This window comes from Ostrinia furnacalis, unplaced genomic scaffold (assembly GCF_004193835.3).
Source record: "Ostrinia furnacalis isolate ACB-3 unplaced genomic scaffold, ASM419383v2 OfSCF0710, whole genome shotgun sequence".
Lineage (NCBI taxonomy): Eukaryota > Metazoa > Arthropoda > Insecta > Lepidoptera > Crambidae > Ostrinia > Ostrinia furnacalis.
The window spans coordinates 2643723-2662157 of NW_021130949.1; the positions used below are offsets into that span (position 1 = coordinate 2643723).

The 18435-nt window shown below is 35.4% G+C and overlaps 2 protein-coding genes across 6 annotated transcripts in view; one reads left to right on the forward strand and one right to left on the reverse strand.

Moving 5' to 3' along the window:
• LOC114349801 (agrin-like) overlaps positions 1–18435 on the forward strand; it is a 215029-nt gene that overhangs the window by 15559 nt on the left and 181035 nt on the right. The gene's annotated exons all lie outside the window — the stretch shown is intronic.
• Positions 45–16963, reverse strand: LOC114349802 (4-coumarate--CoA ligase 1-like). 4 transcript variants are annotated; one of them, XM_028300337.1, is made up of 10 exons: positions 16805–16963; positions 16175–16382; positions 15741–15947; positions 15198–15303; positions 6292–6451; positions 5541–5686; positions 4311–4440; positions 3837–4058; positions 2370–2540; positions 45–294 (listed from the first exon to the last, which is right to left on the reverse strand). In XM_028300337.1, exons 1-10 carry the CDS (start codon positions 16928–16930, stop codon positions 166–168), a joined length of 1605 nt encoding a protein of 534 aa, XP_028156138.1. In that variant the 5' UTR covers positions 16931–16963; the 3' UTR covers positions 45–165. The 4 variants fall into 4 exon arrangements, with proteins under 4 accessions (XP_028156138.1, XP_028156136.1, XP_028156135.1 ...); XM_028300335.1 differs by lacking the exons at positions 4311–4440; positions 5541–5686; positions 6292–6451 and adding exons at positions 12177–12306; positions 13625–13770; positions 14556–14715; XM_028300334.1 differs by lacking the exons at positions 2370–2540; positions 3837–4058; positions 4311–4440; positions 5541–5686; positions 6292–6451 and adding exons at positions 10274–10444; positions 11681–11902; positions 12177–12306; positions 13625–13770; positions 14556–14715.

Sequence of the window (18435 nt, forward strand, 5' to 3'; positions counted from 1 at the left end):
GAATGCTGATAGTGATAATCATTTTTAAGTTAAAATACGTTTATTTCACTTGATATACTACACAAATCTTAAGAAGAACTAATACATATTTCGGTAGAAAATGAGATCTCAGCGAGTAATTTTTTTTCAATAAATCCAGCTACTTTTCCGTTGCATTTAATTCAATCACAGTTTGCTTGCAACTTTCTTGGGTATCAGTTCGCGTAGTTTTCTTCTCAGTATCTTGCCGCTGCCAGTTTTTGGTATCTCGTCGATAAACTTCACGCCGCCTCGGAGACGTTTCCATGGCGACACCTGGAAATATGTGATAATAAGTTTATGACGTTCTCCATTAAAGATTTGCTGTTATTAAAGTAGTATACTAGTAGTCGATAGCGCTATTTAATAAACTTATTTCCTCAATTGATTCTGCACTCTACTTTAACACTAGAAGTGCCGAAGATTACGACCCCCCTAAAAGCGCCGCTGGGTCAATTTTGTCCCAGCATATATTTTGTAACATTTTTTAGTTTAAGGCATGAATATTATGGTTAAAACTATTTGTAGTATCCTTAAAAAAAGGTTTATCTATATAGTTAAATCAATATGTACTTATTTCTTTAAAAATATAAATGTTTTCAATTTAATTTTGAATTATTAAAAGACAGATATTTTTGGTTTCATATAAAAATAGTCACATATTACATGGTGTTATACTGTATTAAAATTATGAAATTACTACTTTAACACTAGAAAGGCCGCCGTCCCATTTTTGTCCCACTCGCGAGTTTGATCGTCTCTAACTTTTTTATTTTTCAACGAAAGTCCATGAAACTTTTTGACTTTTCCTGATTTATTGAATTTTATCATTTTTTAATGTTTTTGATAATATAACATCATTAAAATTTTTTTTTAAATCGGTTTTACCTAGAAGCGCCACTGGGTCATTTTTGTCCCACCCTGGTATTTGCAACAATAATTCGATGAAGAGTCCTTGTTTCGAGGAGATACGAGAATGGAGAGGTGAGGAACGTTTAGGTGACTCGTCACAATGCAGAAATGTAAATATGTTGTACTAGTTTTTGCCTGTGACTTCACCTAGTGAGAAATTAAGTTTATCATATAAAGACCTAATTTCTTGACACCTATCGTTGTTATTTGACCAAATAACTGAATATTATTGTAAATTATAGACTATATTATGTTATTCTGAAGTACTAACAATAAAACTGCAAAGTTTTATTAAGATCGGCTTAGTATTTTTTGCGTAAAAGAGTGAAAAAACATCAATCGATCTAACCATGAATCCACACTCACTTAGTTCAAGTTCAAGGCTTATATCCACCCATTCATTCTTCCTATCCTATCATCGGTTCATCCATCCTTCAATTCATCAATCTTTATTAACTTTTACATTTACAATATTAGTAGGAAGGTGACTTCTAGACATGGGTCAGTTCATAAATTGTATGATTTGATACATTTTTAAAATGTGTGTCGTACAAAATTTTTTAAAGTAAACGTACACACTTTTCATTGTAACTGGTAAAAAACTTCACAGTGTGTGTACGGATAACAGAAAAACAACCATACCTATAGAAATTCCTAAACACATAGTACACCAAAGAGACAAAAAAAAAACATACATAAAAAGTTTGTGCAAAATGTGCACTATTATTTGTAAGATATTTATTATTCCTTCAAAAATAATAATGAATAGTTAAGGGTTGAAAGTGCAGAAGTCATTAAATTTGGGGATGATCATTATTTTGTAAAGGTGGGGTGGACTCTATAAAGAACTACCTAGTCGATTTTACATGATACGTGTGCCGTAGGTGTATGCCTATGGTATTTGGATACCTAGTAAAGAGCGCGTGTAGTTGTCAATTAATTAAATTATACATTATTCAAAAGCAACTTTAAAAGAAAACGCGTTTGAATATAAAATCAAGCTCGTAATTAATATTTTCATGGAACGACTAATTTAATGTTAACACAGATTCTTAAAATTTAACATTTCCAACATTTCCCGTTACTGCAAAACTTTTATCCCACAAACCATATAATCCAATTTAACTTTCTTTTAAAATATTTTTACCGTTCAACGCTGGGAGGGAAATGTATATTTTACCTGGAGGGTTCAAGTGCAGCCCGTTTGGGAGGTTGGAACCCTTTCATTTATTTCTCACAAAATAAGATTATGTTACTTGTACAAAAGTTGAAGTGTGAGACAAACATTCTTCTAACGAGTAACACTATGACTTGACGGGATTTTTTTCCCCAACGAGTCACACTGTAACATGTTACACATGTTATGTTATAAACCGTTTATAACACATAACATTAAGGCTAAATAAATTAATGGTCAAGCTGAAATAAAATGAACTCACCTTGGTACTTACAAACTCTATGATATCTTTCTCCGAAACATTTGAGCCTGGTTTCTTCACTACAAACGCAGTGGGAAGTTCTCCAGCAGTGGGATCTGGAGTGCCGATTACGCCCACGTCTTTCACTGCTTCATGCAGCAACACCACAGCTTCTAGTTCTGCTGGTGAGACCTGGAATGTAAAAAAAAGTAATCAAGCCAATCGTAATAAATGCTTTTGCGTTTGTGTTTAATTAACACTAATACAAACGATACTTGTTTAAGTGAATCAGCAAATCGAACGCACAGCGTTGAATAGAGCTCTGTGATTAGTTCGTATTTCGCGCACTGTGAGACCTCATAGTAATGTTTGTGAATACGGGCGCTAACTCTAATGATTTCACGGAGAGTTGAGTCTCTAGAAACTACAAATGCTTTTTGAAAAATTGAAAATTATTATTCTTGATGAATCGAATCGAATTCTGATATTACGAGAGAAAAAAATACAAACTTTAGTATTATTATATTAGTCAATAGCGTCGCTTTTATAGGTATCAAATTCTGCGAAATAATCTGAAAAAATCACAATTGTATTTTTTTAACATTTTATTATTACTATAGATTCTTCTTACTTTATCCACTGAATAATAATGTTTAGCTTTTATTCCAGGAATGTGACTAATCCTAGATTTTGCGATATAAAATATTGCGTTAGAAAATACATAATATTATTATTGTACAAAAACAGAAATAGTTCCCGAAATTATTAACGGGTATAAAATATGAACTAATACAGTTACAATTTATTTAGGCAGTAACATCGTAACTCTTGGCTTCAGTTATCACGTATACGAGTGTTGAAAATCAACATCTTTAGTTTTGATTTTCTTCTACACCGGTGTACAAAACAATTCCACTTTGGATTTATACAAGAACTATTGAAATACTCGTAACACGGCATTGTATAGCAGAAGTTGGTGTTACTGACACATCGTTGTACGAGTGAGTGACTTTCCATTAATATCTGTTATGTAACAAATATTATACCTAATAGTGGAATAGTTTGCTAAATATTTTATGTAACAGACAAAATAAGACGTTAGTAATCGTTAAAATTCATTAAAAATAAACTAAATCATATATTTTCGAATCTAGGTAGCGTGTCAAGCCAAGTTCAAGTAACATAACTGGCGAGCAGCACCGTTTGTAATGTTACACAAACCATTTGGAGCCACTTTTGACCCCCTCATAACTCAAAAACTATTTCACGTAAACGTGTTAAAGGCCTATCTATACATATTATTTCTAGATGAAATCCAATGATATCTGATGATGATGATCCATCCGACCGATTTCGGCCATGGCGACCACTCCGACTCCTAGTTGTCTTGGCGGCGCTGGTGTGCCCGAAGATGGCTTACGTAGCCTATTTTATGATACCTATTTATCTAACGAAAAATCATGATATAATAGTTTAATGATTACTAACCTGCCAAGCTTTGTATTTGATTAACTCCTTTATCCTGTCAACTATGAAGAAAAAGCCTTCCTCATCATAATAGCCAATGTCTCCAGTCTTGAAGAATCCATCATCATCATAGTCGTCACCTCGCTCCTTCCCAATATATCCGTTGAAGAGAACCAACCCTTTTACGCATATCTCACCTCGCTCGTTAGGGCCTAGTGCTTTTCTAGTCTCTACATCTACTACCTGTAAAAGAATCAAGATTAGGGGATTGCTATGGATTTTCCGTCGTTTTAAATTACAGACATGTACACACGGTATGAACTTATCATGCATGCCCTTATCCCTTGTACCCCTCACCTAAAGAGCAGTGTTTGATAACATTCGAATTGTTACAACCCTACTTATATAAAAAGTTTCAGTTTTTTTAGGACTGTAAAGGTATTTCAAAACCTTTTTTTGTTGTTGTCCATCTGAATATGATTTCAAAATGCTTACCTTAACAATGATTCCTTCAGAAATAAAACCAACACTGCCCTGTTTTGGTGCTGAGTCGAGTTCTCTGGTGATAGAGCCAGTGGTCTCCGTCATGCCATACCCTTGCGTAACATTGCGTAGATTTGGGAATCTGAAAATAGCAATGAAATTGTTTTAACCTTCAAGTTTAGGACTCGCTCATAACTCAGTCAGTGCTTGAGGTGGATTTTGTGCTTTTTGTTACGTTAAATGTCAGCGAGACTTCAGATTTGTATGCTCTGTCACTTCATTAATACACTCAACATCAAATAAATCGCACCTTCCGCGACGCGAACTTTAAAGATTTTCTTCTGACACAATCATGGTGCCCCAACAATATTGATGTTATTTGAAAGCCCAATAAATATCCTTAAAGAAAAACACATTTAATTTCTTAATAAATGATTAACATATACCATAAATGTGACTTGAAAAAAGACCTCACTTTGGGCTCACCTCTGGGATCAATTAGACCAATTTTTATGGTTATAAAACCAAATAATGATCTCACGTGTCCTCGTAACTACCTATTTTTTGAAGAAGTGACTCTGGATCCTTCTAAAGACACATTTTTGGGGTAAAAATCTTTCCTTTAATGAAATGAAGTTTAGAACTGGGGTTTAAAATGGTGCCAATATTGGTGGGAAGTGGGGATGCATACGTTTGAAAGTGCTTATCGCGGGAGGTGCGATTTATTCACCCTTCCCGTGCCGCTCCCATATCTCAGACACTGACCTATTAAAATATGCCTAAATGTCTCCTTGTAGTTAAAGCTATTTCACAATGTATGGTTATTATTTAAAATTGGTGTAGGGCAGCCATATTTAATCAGCGGCCCTCTGAGATTTTGTAATTAGCCCACTTAGCAAATTTACATAGGTGGTTAAAGTAAGTTAATAGTCGTATTAACACGTTAGTAATTAAATTAAATTTATGACCCGAGGTATCGTGTGTTTATTATCCATATTAGAATTTGTATTTTCGTTTTCAATATCCAGGAGCATTCGAACTTTTTTGGCACAAGAGTAGTGTGGATTAGTACTTTAATATTTTTATCTAACTGTCTGTGACTAACCTCCGTGGACGCACAGGGTCACACACAAACCAATCACAGAGCTCTATTCAACGCTGAGCGTTCGATTTGCTACTTCACTTAAGCAAGCATCGTTTGTGAATACGGGTGTTAGTATCATTATATTCCAATTAACTTACTTGGATTTGACTAGAGTGATGACATCGGAATCCAAAGGCGCGCCACCAGAGTGAATTAGCACCACCGAACTTAGATCATATTTGCTAATCCTCGGGCTCTTGGATAGTATTATCAGGACTGGTGGTGCTATGAGCAGTTCCCCCACCTGAAAATAAATTGACACAATTTAATTGCACCTTACTAAAGATTAGTGTAACTTCACGAATTCAAACTAGTTCCGTCTCCTTTTTGCGAGTGTTCCACTGATAATGTCAGTCACGAGCAGTCTGCCCATCATATCTTGTGGGAGTATCATCTTTGGAAACATGAACGTGATAATGCTTAATTCAATACAACATACATTTGTTAAGTCGATCTTGTCGCGACAAGGAAAAATTTCCGTGCTTTTAAGCGATTTTGTGAAAAATATTATTGGCAGGTAGCTCATAAGATAGGCCGGGGTGCATATCTTTTCTTAAAGGTTACTAAACCTTTGTTTGTCTCCTGTCATCTGCTTTGTAACTTTTGAACTCCTCCATGTTCTTCTGATTACATGTTCTGATTTTCTTTCGTTGCGGGTCCAATGACAGTTTAACTTTCCCCCGGGACAAACTTGACCTTCATGGGAACCAGAGGTGGGAATAGTCCCGTTAGTGTAGCTGAACAACAGCCATCTGACTATACTGCCATAATAAGTGAGCACTAGACCTATAGATAGTACATAAAACAATATTTATGTGGTCAGAAAATGCATAATATTTTCTAAGTTACCTTATATTTTTCGATGACTTGTAAGTACAAGCTCTCATCGAACCTGCGTAGGAACACGACTGTTTTGCCAAGCATCAGTGCGTCGGTCAACGTCATGATGCCCATGGTGTTGCACCACGGTGCCACTGTTAGTAAAGACTTGCTGACGTCTGGTTGAGTACTATTGCAAAAATGTAAGTTATTCTAACGTACAAATGTTCAGTCAAACCAACGCGACCACACGCGATCAGCCGGCGTGCAGCGATACCGATCAGACTTAAATGCATTGATCGCAAATGCATTGGTTTGGCTGAACCTTAAATTAATATTGAAAAAGTAGAGTCGACAAACTGTATATGTATTTTGTATTGCGAAATCGCCATTATGAAAACTACATATGATTCCTCAGTTTTCAGCCATAGGACGTCTGCTGCTGACGTCGTCTGCTGAACATAGGCCTCCCCCAATAATTCTCATATTGCCCGGTTGGTTACGGCTTGCATCTAACTCTTCCTGCTACCTTTATGAGGTCATGCTGTTGATTGGACATAGCTAAATGTTCTAACTAACTACTTTAAAGCTACTTTTACAAAAAAGTGTCGATAGGTAGGTAGGTTATGGGTAAATGAGTAGGTACGAGTTTAAATAAAGATATAGGAAAGTCAACCACTTGGTTAGGTTCTTCTTACTTAATAAATTAGTTATTAAGTACTAAAAAAATGTTGTTTTTTAAAATAAAAATGATTTTTTAAACTTACGAGGATTGAAAAACAGTAACGATGAGGTTAAGATGGGTTATTTTGGCCCCTTTAGGAAGCCCTGTTGTACCCGAGGAGTAAAGTATCAGGGCAGTTTGGGCTTGACCTGTGAATTAATAAGGGTATTATTATGATAGGTTTCCATTTTGTTAATTTTATAGCATTTTGATGTGAGTAGTATACCTAGTGCATCCGGGTATCCAACGGATTACACTTGATTGTTTTAATTAACAAAAATACATAGTGAAATTGAAATCTTTAGCATTCTAATTTAAAAACGCCCGTATTCACAAACATTACTATGAGGTCTCACAGTGCGCGTGGACGCACAGGGTGACACACGAACCAATCACAGAGCTCTATTCAACGCTGTGCTTTAGATTTGCTGCTATACTTCAGCAAGCATCGTTTGTGAATACGGGTGTAAGACTCTAGTCATGATTACATTTCAGCCTTAGAACACTAGCTGGTTTGGTATTAACAATATTATCAGTAAAATATTAGTGCATACTTTACTTATGTCACTTACCATAAAAGTCAGCTGGAAAAACGCTACCGTTCGGATCATCAAGGGTCAATTTGTCAAAGCCTATCTCTGTGGTAGCGACGTCTCCAAAAACTATAAATTTTGTTATTGTTGTGTGGTTTTTTAACGTGTCAAAGTGTAGTTTTTGCGCGTCGGGTGATAAGAATGCAAATTTTGGTTTAGATATATTCGACGTGTGGATTAACTCATCTGTGGGATAGAAAATTTAATTAAAAAATTTTTTACATTACAATAAAAGTTACAACATTATTTTTGCAGTGATATTTTTGGTGCTCTACATAGTTTAAAGTGACAATTAAGGCTGGGCACCATCTTACTTTAACTTTAACAAACGTTAAGAATCTTTCAAACACCATACAAATTAAACTTAGTAACGGTTAAAGTTAAGAGTAATTCTTGTATCCATTTTAGTACCTTTAGTATAAGCTATGTTCAAAAACGTCGACACAGCTCCCAAATAGTATGTTGCGATGTTAGCTATCAGGTACTCGATCCTATTCTCGCTGCATATAGCGACCACATCACCCTGACGCACTCCAAGTTTTAAGAGAGAAGTGGCAACGTTCACGATCTTCTTTGCTAGATCGGTATAGCTGATTGACTCGCCTGTTGATCCATTGATCTGAAAGAGTCAAAATTCGTCAGGAGATTATTTGACAAAAAAGTTATGTAAAAACTTTAAAATGTTAGTAGGTATACAAGTTCTTATCAGGGAACAGGTATATAACCTATTATGGTACATAGGTTCGACCCAAATATATTTGAGTTTCAATGCTTTACTACTGAAACGCCAACAATGATAAAAGTAAAATAATAAGTTCAGTTATGATTAAAGAAATAATAATGAGTTAAAACAGCTATAATATTTACAAAGGTAACACAATAAAACACGTCAAAAATGTTGTACACTGGTTTGAGTACCATTACTTCAATGCGAATCTTAGAAGTTACTTATTGAGATACGTCTATAATTTATATAATAAATATTGGTATTTTTTTATTTTAAACAGAAAACTTATTAAATTGAAAATTATGTTTTCAATAAAATGTATTGAAAACATATTTTTAATATAGGTAGGTACGTATTCTGACATTTTCTGTATAATTTAATATTATTCATTGACTAAGTAATATTGTTATCATCAAAATAATCGTGTTTGAAACACAAGTTTGTAAACAAGTTGTAATTATTTAATCGTACCTATTTGTTAACCGACTTCAAAAAAGTTGGAGGTGTGTTTTTCCATATTCTGAATTAAAATTTATGACCTAACTTAGTTACCTGTGATTTCTCAATAAACACAATTTAAATTTAAACTTACCAAAGCGACTTTATTCTTATGTTGTAACAATTTATCTACGAACATTCGTCCAAAATTCACATGAGATGGAATAGGAAAATTCGAACCACCGTAAAAAACACCGTCTTTATGCGTTATAACCGACATTTTTCCAGAGTATTGGACACTATGTAACTGCTACAAATTTTCTTATGAACTGAACGTTATCTGTTCTATATCTATGTCAACAAATTTATCTTTTTAAAAGTTATGTAAGACGCACAATCGAAAACATATCAGACACATTTTTGTAGCAAAGTCGCTCTTATCCTACTAATATTATAAATGCGAAAGTTTGTATGGATGTCTGGATGTTTGTTACTCTTTCACGCAAAAACTACTGAACGGATTTTGATGAAACTTTACTATTGCACTTTGCGTACAAAGCTTTATTTTGAAATTTAGTTTTGTGGCAGCGATTTGTGGGGATCAAACAAATAAAACCGCCCATTTCAAACACGAAGCGCACATTTTTGTGAATATGATTCTCACCCGTACTTTTTCAGGGCGCTTGCCATTCCGCCCGCATATATTTTTGTAACACCGGACTTCCGGAATAATTTCCTGTGGCTATGCTTTGAATGGATTTATGGTGATTTTTATCTTTTTTTCCAGACNTATACTAGTAGTCGATAGCGCTATTTAATAAACTTATTTCCTCAATTGATTCTGCACTCTACTTTAAGGGTTGAAAGTGCAGAAGTCATTAAATTTGGGGATGATCATTATTTTGTAAAGGTGGGGTGGACTCTATAAAGAACTACCTAGTCGATTTTACATGATACGTGTGCCGTAGGTGTATGCCTATGGTATTTGGATACCTAGTAAAGAGCGCGTGTGGTTGTCAATTAATTAAATTATACAATATTCAAAAGACTTTACAACTTTAAAAGAAAACGCGTTTGAATATAAAATCAAGCTCGTAATTAATATTTTCATGGAACGACTAATTTAATGTTAACACAGATTCTTAAAATTTAACATTTCCAACATTTCCCGTTACTGCAAAACTTTTATCCCACAAACCATATAATCCAATTTAACTTTCTTTTAAAATATTTTTACCGTTCAACGCTGGGAGGAAAAATGTATATTTTACCTGGAGGGTTCAAGTGCAGCCCGTTTGGGAGGTTGGAACCCTTTCATTTATTTCTCACAAAATAAGATTATGTTACTTGTACAACAGTTGAAGTGTGAGACAAACAGTCTCCTAACGAGTAACAGTATGACTTGACGGGATTTTTTTCCCCAACGAGTCACTCTGTAACATGTTACACATGTTATGTTATAAACCGTTTATAACACAAAACATTAAGGCTAAATAAATTAATGGTCAAGCTGAAATAAAATGAACTCACCTTGGTATTTACAAACTCTATGATATCTTTCTCCGAAACATTTGAGCCTGGTTTCTTCACTACGAATGCTGTGGGAAGTTCTCCAGCAGTGGGGTCTGGGGTGCCAATCACGCCCACATCTTTTACTGCTTCATGCAATAACATCACAGCTTCTAGTTCTGCTGGTGAGACCTGGTATGTAAAAAAAAATCAAGCCAATCGTAATAAATACTTTTGCGTTTGTGGTTTACCTACTAAATTCACTTCGCGGAGAGCTGAGTCTCTAATAACTACAAATGAATAGGTAGCTATTTGAAAATGTTATTAAGTATTCTCGATGAAAATCGAATCCTGATATTTCGAGAGAAAAAATACAAAATTTAGTATTATTATAGTCAATAGCGTCGCTTTTATAGGTATCAAATTGTAAAAAATCACAATTGTATTTTTTTAACATTTTATTATTACTATAGATTCTTCTTACTTTATCCACAGAATAATAATTTTTAGCTTTTATTCCAGGAATGTGACTAATCCTAGATTTTGCGATATAAAATATTTCGTTAGAAAATACATAATATATTATTGTACAAAAACAGAAATAGTAGTTCCCGAAATTATTAACGGGTATAAAATATGAACTAATACAGATACAATTTATTTAGGCAGTAACATCGTAACTCAGTTATCACGTATACGAGTGTTGAAAATCAACATCTTCAGTTTCGATTTTCTTCTACACCGGTGTACAAAACAATTCTGCTATGGATGTATACAAGAGCTATTGAAATACTCGTAACACGGCATTGTATAGCAGAATTTGGTGTTACTGACACATCGTTGTACGAGTGAGTGACTTTCCATTAATATCTATCTAAATATATAAAAGGAGAAACTGACTGACTGACAGACAGATCAACGCACAGCCTAAACGGCTAAACGTAGGCACTTGAAATTTGGAAGGGACGTAGCTTAGGTACCGTAGAGGTGCACTAAGAAAGGAATTCCCGAAATTCCCACGGGAACGGGAATTAGCGGGAAAAACGGGATTCACGCGTACGAAGTCGCGGGCGGCCGCTAGTCCGTTATGTAACAAAAGTTATACCAAATAATGGAATAATTTGCTAAATATTTTATGTAACATTACAGACCAAATAATGCGTTAGTAATCGTTAAAATTAATTAAAAATAAACTAAATCATTTTATTTTCGAATCTAGGTAGCGTGTCAAGTTAAGTTTAAGTAACATAACTGGCGAGCAGCACCGTGTGTAATGTTACACGAACCATTTGGAGCCACTTTTGAGCCCCTCATAACTCAAAAACTGTTTCACGTAAACGTGTCAAAGGCTCATCAATATAAACGAAATCCAATGATACCTATTTATCTAACGAAAAATCATGACATAATAGTTTAATGATTACTAACCTGCCAAGCTTTGTATTTGATCAACTCCTTTATCCTATCAACTATGAAGAAGAAGCCTTCCTCATCATAATAGCCTATGTCTCCAGTCTTGAAGAACCCATCATCATCATAGTCATCACCTCGCTCCTTTCCGATATATCCGTTGAAGAGGACTAACCCTTTTACGCATATCTCACCTCTCTCGTTAGGGCCTAGAGCTTTTCTAGTCTCTACATCTACTACCTGTAAAATAATCAAGATTAGAGGTTTGCTATGGATTTTCCGTCGTTTTAAATTACAGACATGTACACACAGTATGAACTTATCATGCATGCCCTTATCCCTTGTACCCCTCACCTAAAGAGCAGTGTTTAATAACATTCGAGTTGTTACAACCCTACTTATGTAAAAAGTTTCAGTTTTTTTAGGACTGTAAAGGTGTTTAAAAACCTTTATTCTGTTGTTGTCCACCTTACTACCTTATATAATTTTATTTTACGTCTTTCGAAATGCTCACCTTAACAATGATTCCTTCAGAAATAAAACCAACACTGCCCTGCTTTGGTGCGGAGTCGAGTTCCCTAGTGATAGAGCCAGTGGTCTCCGTCATGCCATACCCTTGCGTAACATTGCGTAGATTTGGGAATCTGAAAATAGCAATGTAATTGTTTTTACCTTCAAGTTTAGGACTCGCTCATAACTCAGTCAGTGATTGAGGTGGTTTTTGTGTTTGTTGTTACGAAAAATGTAAACGAGACTTCAGATTTGTATGCTCTGTCACTTCATTAATACACTCAACATCAATTAAATCGCACCTTCCGCGACGCGAACTTTAAAGATTTTCTTCTGACACAATCATAGTGCCCCAACCATATTGATGTTATTTGAAAGCCCAATAAATATCCTTAAAGAAAAACACATTTAATTTCTTAATAAATCATTAACATATACCATAAATGTGACTTGAAAAAAGACCTCACTTTGGGCTCACCTCTGGGATTAATTAGACCAATTTTAATGGTTATAAAACCAAATAATGATCTCACGTGTCCTCGTAACTACCTATTTTTTTAAGAAGTGACTCTGGATCCTTCTAAAGACACATTTTTGGGGTAAAAATCTTTCCTTTAATGAAATGAAGTTTAGAACTGGGGTTTAAAATGGTGCCAATATTGGTGGGAAGTGGGGATGCATACGTTTGAAAGTGCTTATCGCGGGAGGTGCGATTTATTCACCCTTCCCGTGCCGCTCCCATATCTCAGACACTGACTAAGTTCAGCGTTCAGCTACACCTATAAAATATGCCTAAATGTCTCCTTGTAGTTAAAGCTATTTCACAATTTATGGTTATTATTTAAAATTAGTCTAGGGCAGCCATATTTAATCAGCGGCCCTCTGAGATTTTGTAATTAGCCCACTTAGCAAATTTACATAGGTGGTTAAAGTAAGTTAATAGTCGTATTAACACGTTAGTAATTAAATTAAAGTTATGACCCGAGGTATCATGTTTATTATCCATATTGGAATTTTCATTTTCAATATCCAGGGGCATTAGAACTTTTTTGGCACAAGAGTAGTGTAGATTAGTAATTTAATATTTCTATCTTACGAGTAACTGTCTGTGACTACGCCCGTATTCACAAAAAATACTATGAGGTCTCACAGTGCGCGTGGACGCACATGGTCACACACGAACCAATCACAGAGCTCTATTTAACGCTGTGCTTTCGATTTGCTGCTTCACTTAAGCAAGCATCGTTTGTGAATACGGGTGTTAGTCAGGCCTCTCTTTTCCACTGGGCACTATGGGCACGTGCCCAGGGCCCCGCGATCGAGAGGGCCTCTGTCTGCTCAAAAGAACTTTTTCCAGATGATAAGGGCCCCCCTTGATCCTTAAGTGCCCAGGGCCCCTAGTAGGTTAAAGACGGCCCTGGTGTTAGTATCATTATATTCCAATTAACTTACTTGGATTTGACTAGAGTGATGACATCGGAATCCAAAGGCGCGCCACCAGAGTGAATCAGCACCACCGAACTTAGATCATATTTGCTAATCCTTGGGCTCTTGGATAGTATTATCAGGACTGGTGGTGCTATGAGCAGTTCCCCCACCTGAAAATAAATAGACACAATTAAATAAACGCACCTGACTAAAGATTAGAGTAGTTGAACAACAGCTACAACCCGTTCGAGCTAACTGCGCACCTCGCTGGAATGCGACTCTCCCTCCCACTTAAGTCAAAGTCAAAAGTCAAAGTAAGTCAAAGTCAAAGTCAAAGTCAAAATTTCTTTATTTGTTTAGACTAATAAATAGTTCTTACAAATCGTCATTTTGCTCTTAAGGAGCCTCTACATGTCTCATAATCTTTTTACCCTACCAGCGCTTCGAGACCAACATTTGGCAAGTGCTGAGAAGAAGCGCCGCAACAAACTCAGTCACCACTGTCTGCCGGTTAATATAAATAAATATAAATAGTAGTAGTAGGTACATTCGATTCAGGAGCAGTTCACTGAACGCACACTTACCCGCACATCTCCCCGCGTTCGCCCCATCCGTACCAGAAGAGGTCTAACTCTATTCCACTTCGATGATCAAATCCAGGTGATCAAAGTGGACTTCAGGCGACAATTTGGTGTCCTTTGATCATCCATGGATAAGATCACCTAGGAGATTAAAGTGGACTTTTTATCCATGGGTGATCAAAGGACATCAAAATATCCCCTGGAGTCCACTTTGATCAACTGGATTTGATCATCCAAGTGGAATAGAGTTAGACCTTTCATATACCGTACCAGAGCGTCGATGTGACGTCACGGCTGCCAGGTGCGCAGTTAACTTGACCGTGTTGTACTACTAAAATCCATATATTTTTTATATACTCTTATGAACTAATTACCTTATATTTCTCGATGACTTGTAAGTACAAGCTCTCATCGAACCTGCGTAGGAACACGACTGTTTTGCCAAGCATCAGTGCGTCGGTCAACGTCATGATGCCCATGGTGTTGCACCACGGTGCCACTGTCAGTAATGACTTGCTGATGTCTGATTGAGTACTATTGCAAAAAATAAGTTATTAGAACAACTAAACGTATACATCAAAAGGTAGAGTCTACAAACAGTTTTTTTAATGTTGTGAAATCGCCACTATGACAACTACATAAGATTCCTCAGTTTTCAGCCATAGGACGTCTGCTTCTGACGTCGCCTGCTGAACATAGGCCTCCCCCAATAATTCCCATATTGCCCGGTTGGTTACGGCCTGCATCTAACATCTTCCTGCTACCTTTATGAGGTCATGCTGTTGATTGCACATAGCTAAATGTTCTGGTAGACACTTCACTAGACTGAACTACTTTAAAGCTAGTTTTACAAAAAATGTGTCGATAGGTACGTAGCTTATGGGTAAATGAGTACGAGTATAAATAAAGATATAGTAAAATGAACTACTTAGTTAGGTTCTTCTTATTTAATAAATTTATTATTCAATACTGAAAAAAAAATGTTTTTAAAATAAAAATGATTTATTTAAACTTACGAGGATTGAAAGGAAGTAACGATGAGGTTAAGGTGGGTTATTTTGGCCCCTTTAGGAAGCCCCGTTGTACCCGAGGAGTAAAGTATCAGGGCAGTTTGAGCTTGACCTGTGAATTAATAAGGGTATTATGATAGGTCTTCATTTTGTTAATTTTATAGCATTTTGATGTGAGTAGTATAGTGCATCCGGGTATCCAACGGATTACACTTGATTGTTTTAATTAACAAAAATACAGAGTGAAATTGAAATCTTTAGCATTCTAATTTAAAAACGCCCGTATTCACAAACATTACTATGAGGTCTCACAGTGCGCGTAGACGCACAGGGTGACACACGAACCAATCACAGAGCTCTTTTCAACGCTGTGCTTTCGATTTGCTGCTTTACATAAGCAAGCATCGTTTATGAATACGGGCGTAAGACTCTAGTCATGATTACCTACATTCGGTATAGAATCTATTTTCAGCCTTAAAGCACTAGCTGGTTAGGTATTAACAATATTATTAGTAAAATGTTAGTGCATACTTTACTTATGTCACTTACCATAAAAGTCAGCTGGAAAAACGCTGCCGTTCGGATCATCAAGGGTCAATTTGTCAAAGCCTATCTCTGTGGTAGCGACGTCTCCAAAAACTATAAATTTTATTATTGTTGTGTGGTTTTTCAACGTGTCAAAATGTAGTTTTTGCGCGTCGGGCGATAAGAATGCAAATTTTGGTTTAGATATATTCGACGTGTGGATTAACTCATCTGTGGAATAGAAAATGTAATTAAAACATTTTTTACATTACAATAAAAGTTACAACATTATTTTTGCAGTGATATTTTTGGTGCTCTACATAGTTTAAAGTGACAATTAAGGCTGGGCACCATCTTACTTTAACTTTAACAAACGTTAAGAATCTTTCAAACACCATACAAATTAACGGTATAGTTACGGTTAAAGTTAAGAGTAATTCTTGTATCCATTTTAGTACCTTTAGTATAAGCTATGTTCAAAAACGTCGACACAGCTCCCAAATAGTATGTTGCGATGTTAGCTATCAGGTACTCGATCCTATTCTCGCTGCATATAGCGACCACATCACCCTGACGCACTCCAAGTTTGGAGAGAGAAGTGGCAACGTTAATGATCTTCTTTGCTAGATCGGTATAGCTGATTGACTCGTCTGTTGATCCATTGATCTGAAATTATTGAGTTAAAACAGCTATATTATTTGCAAAGGTAAAACAAAGATAAAACACGTCAAAAACGTCTATTGGTATTTTTTATTTTGAATAGAGAATTTATTAAATTGAAAATGAAATGCATTGAAAACATAATTTTAATATAGGTACGTATTCTGTCATTTTCTGTATAATTTGATTTAATTGACTAATTTTATTGATATTCATTGAATAATAATGTTAGATTTGAATTATCATAAAAATAATCGTGTTTACAAGACAAGTTTGTAAACAAGTTGTAATTATGTAATCGTACCTATTTTTTAACCGACTTCAAAAAAGTTGGAGGTATGTTTCTCCATATTCTATATGCCCATGCGGCGGAACATGTGTGGTTATTGACATGTGATTTCTCAAGAAACACAATTTAAAAAACTTACCAAAGCGACTTTGTTCTTATGTTGTAACAATTTATCTACCACCATTCGTCCAAAATTCACATGAGATGGAATAGGAAAATTCGAACCACCGTAAAAAACACCGTCTTTATGCGTTATAACCGACATTTTTCCAGAGTATTGGACACTATGTAACTGCTACAAAATTTCTTATGAACTGAACGTTATCTGTTCTATATCTATGTCAACAAATTTATCTTTTTAAAAGTTATGTAAGACGCACAATCGAAAACATATCAGACACATTTTTGTAGCAAAGTCGCTCTTATCCTACTAATATTATAAATGCGATAGTTTGTATGGATGTCTGGATGTTTGTTACTCTTTAACACAAAAACTACTGAACGGATTTTGATGAAACTTTACAGTATTATTGCACATTGTGTACAAAGCTTTATTTTGAAATTTAGTTTGTTTCACGTAGACATTAATTTATTATTATTTTTAATACTTTACGTTATTATAACTTGCGTTCCAGTCGTGTCAATTACGTTTAAGTTACATTTTAGTGGGCATCAAACAAATAAAACCGCCCATTCAAACACGAAGCGCACATTTTTGTGAATATGATTCTCACTCGTACTTTTTCAGGGCGCTTGCCATTCCGCCCGCATATATTTTTGTAACACCGGACTTCCGGAATAATTTCCTGTGGCTATGCTTTGAATGGATTTATGGTGATTTTTATCTTTTTTTCCAGACTTGTGGCTTTGTCATATTGCATTTCACGATTTCGTCATTGATATGCTTTTTGAGAAAAATATGTAGGTATAACATTTTAATATGAAGACGGCTGAAGACGGTCGTTAAACTCTGATTTGTATTTACATGACTGTATGGTTGTAAAACTTCCTTAATAAAAGTTTAAAATTTATGTTAGCTGAAATCAAGCAATTTTATGATTGATTTAAATGTAGGCATTTGAGGTGTTTTGTTAATTTATTTGATTTGCAGAAGTATGCTACATATTGAATCAAGCATAACTATTATCCGACTGAAACTCATAGATAAATGACTTTTGACTATTAGTCATAAAAAGGAGATAAAAAACAAAATAAGCTTAACTTGTGAAGCATAAAGATGCTCCCTTAGTTACTTGGAGCATTCGCGTGTAATGTAACGTTACAGTTTCGAGCATTACATCAGTGAGGGAGGAAAACCGACCATTACAAAGAGGTATGTTGTTGTGTAATGCTCAAAGTCGAAGCTATAGTTATATGAGTGCCTTTATAATTTATAGAATACGCCATGCTGCGTTAACGCTCAAAGTAAAGTTACTAGGACCTCAGGACCGGCGGTAAGTAGGTAAACGTAATTTGTTAGTGCGCATGTAGTGCTCAAAGACGAATCTATATTGTTACATGAGCGCCTTCATAATTTATAAAATACGCCATGCTGCGTTAACGCTTAAAGTAAAGTTACTAGGACCTCAGGACCGCCGGTAAGTAGGTAAACGTAATTTGTTAGTGCGCATGTAATGCTCAAAGACGAATCTATATTGTTACATGAGCGCCTTCATAATTTATAGAATACGCCATGCTGCGTTAACGCTCAAAGTTGAGTTACTAGGACCTCAGGACCGGTAAGTAGGTAAACGTAATTTGTAAGTGCGC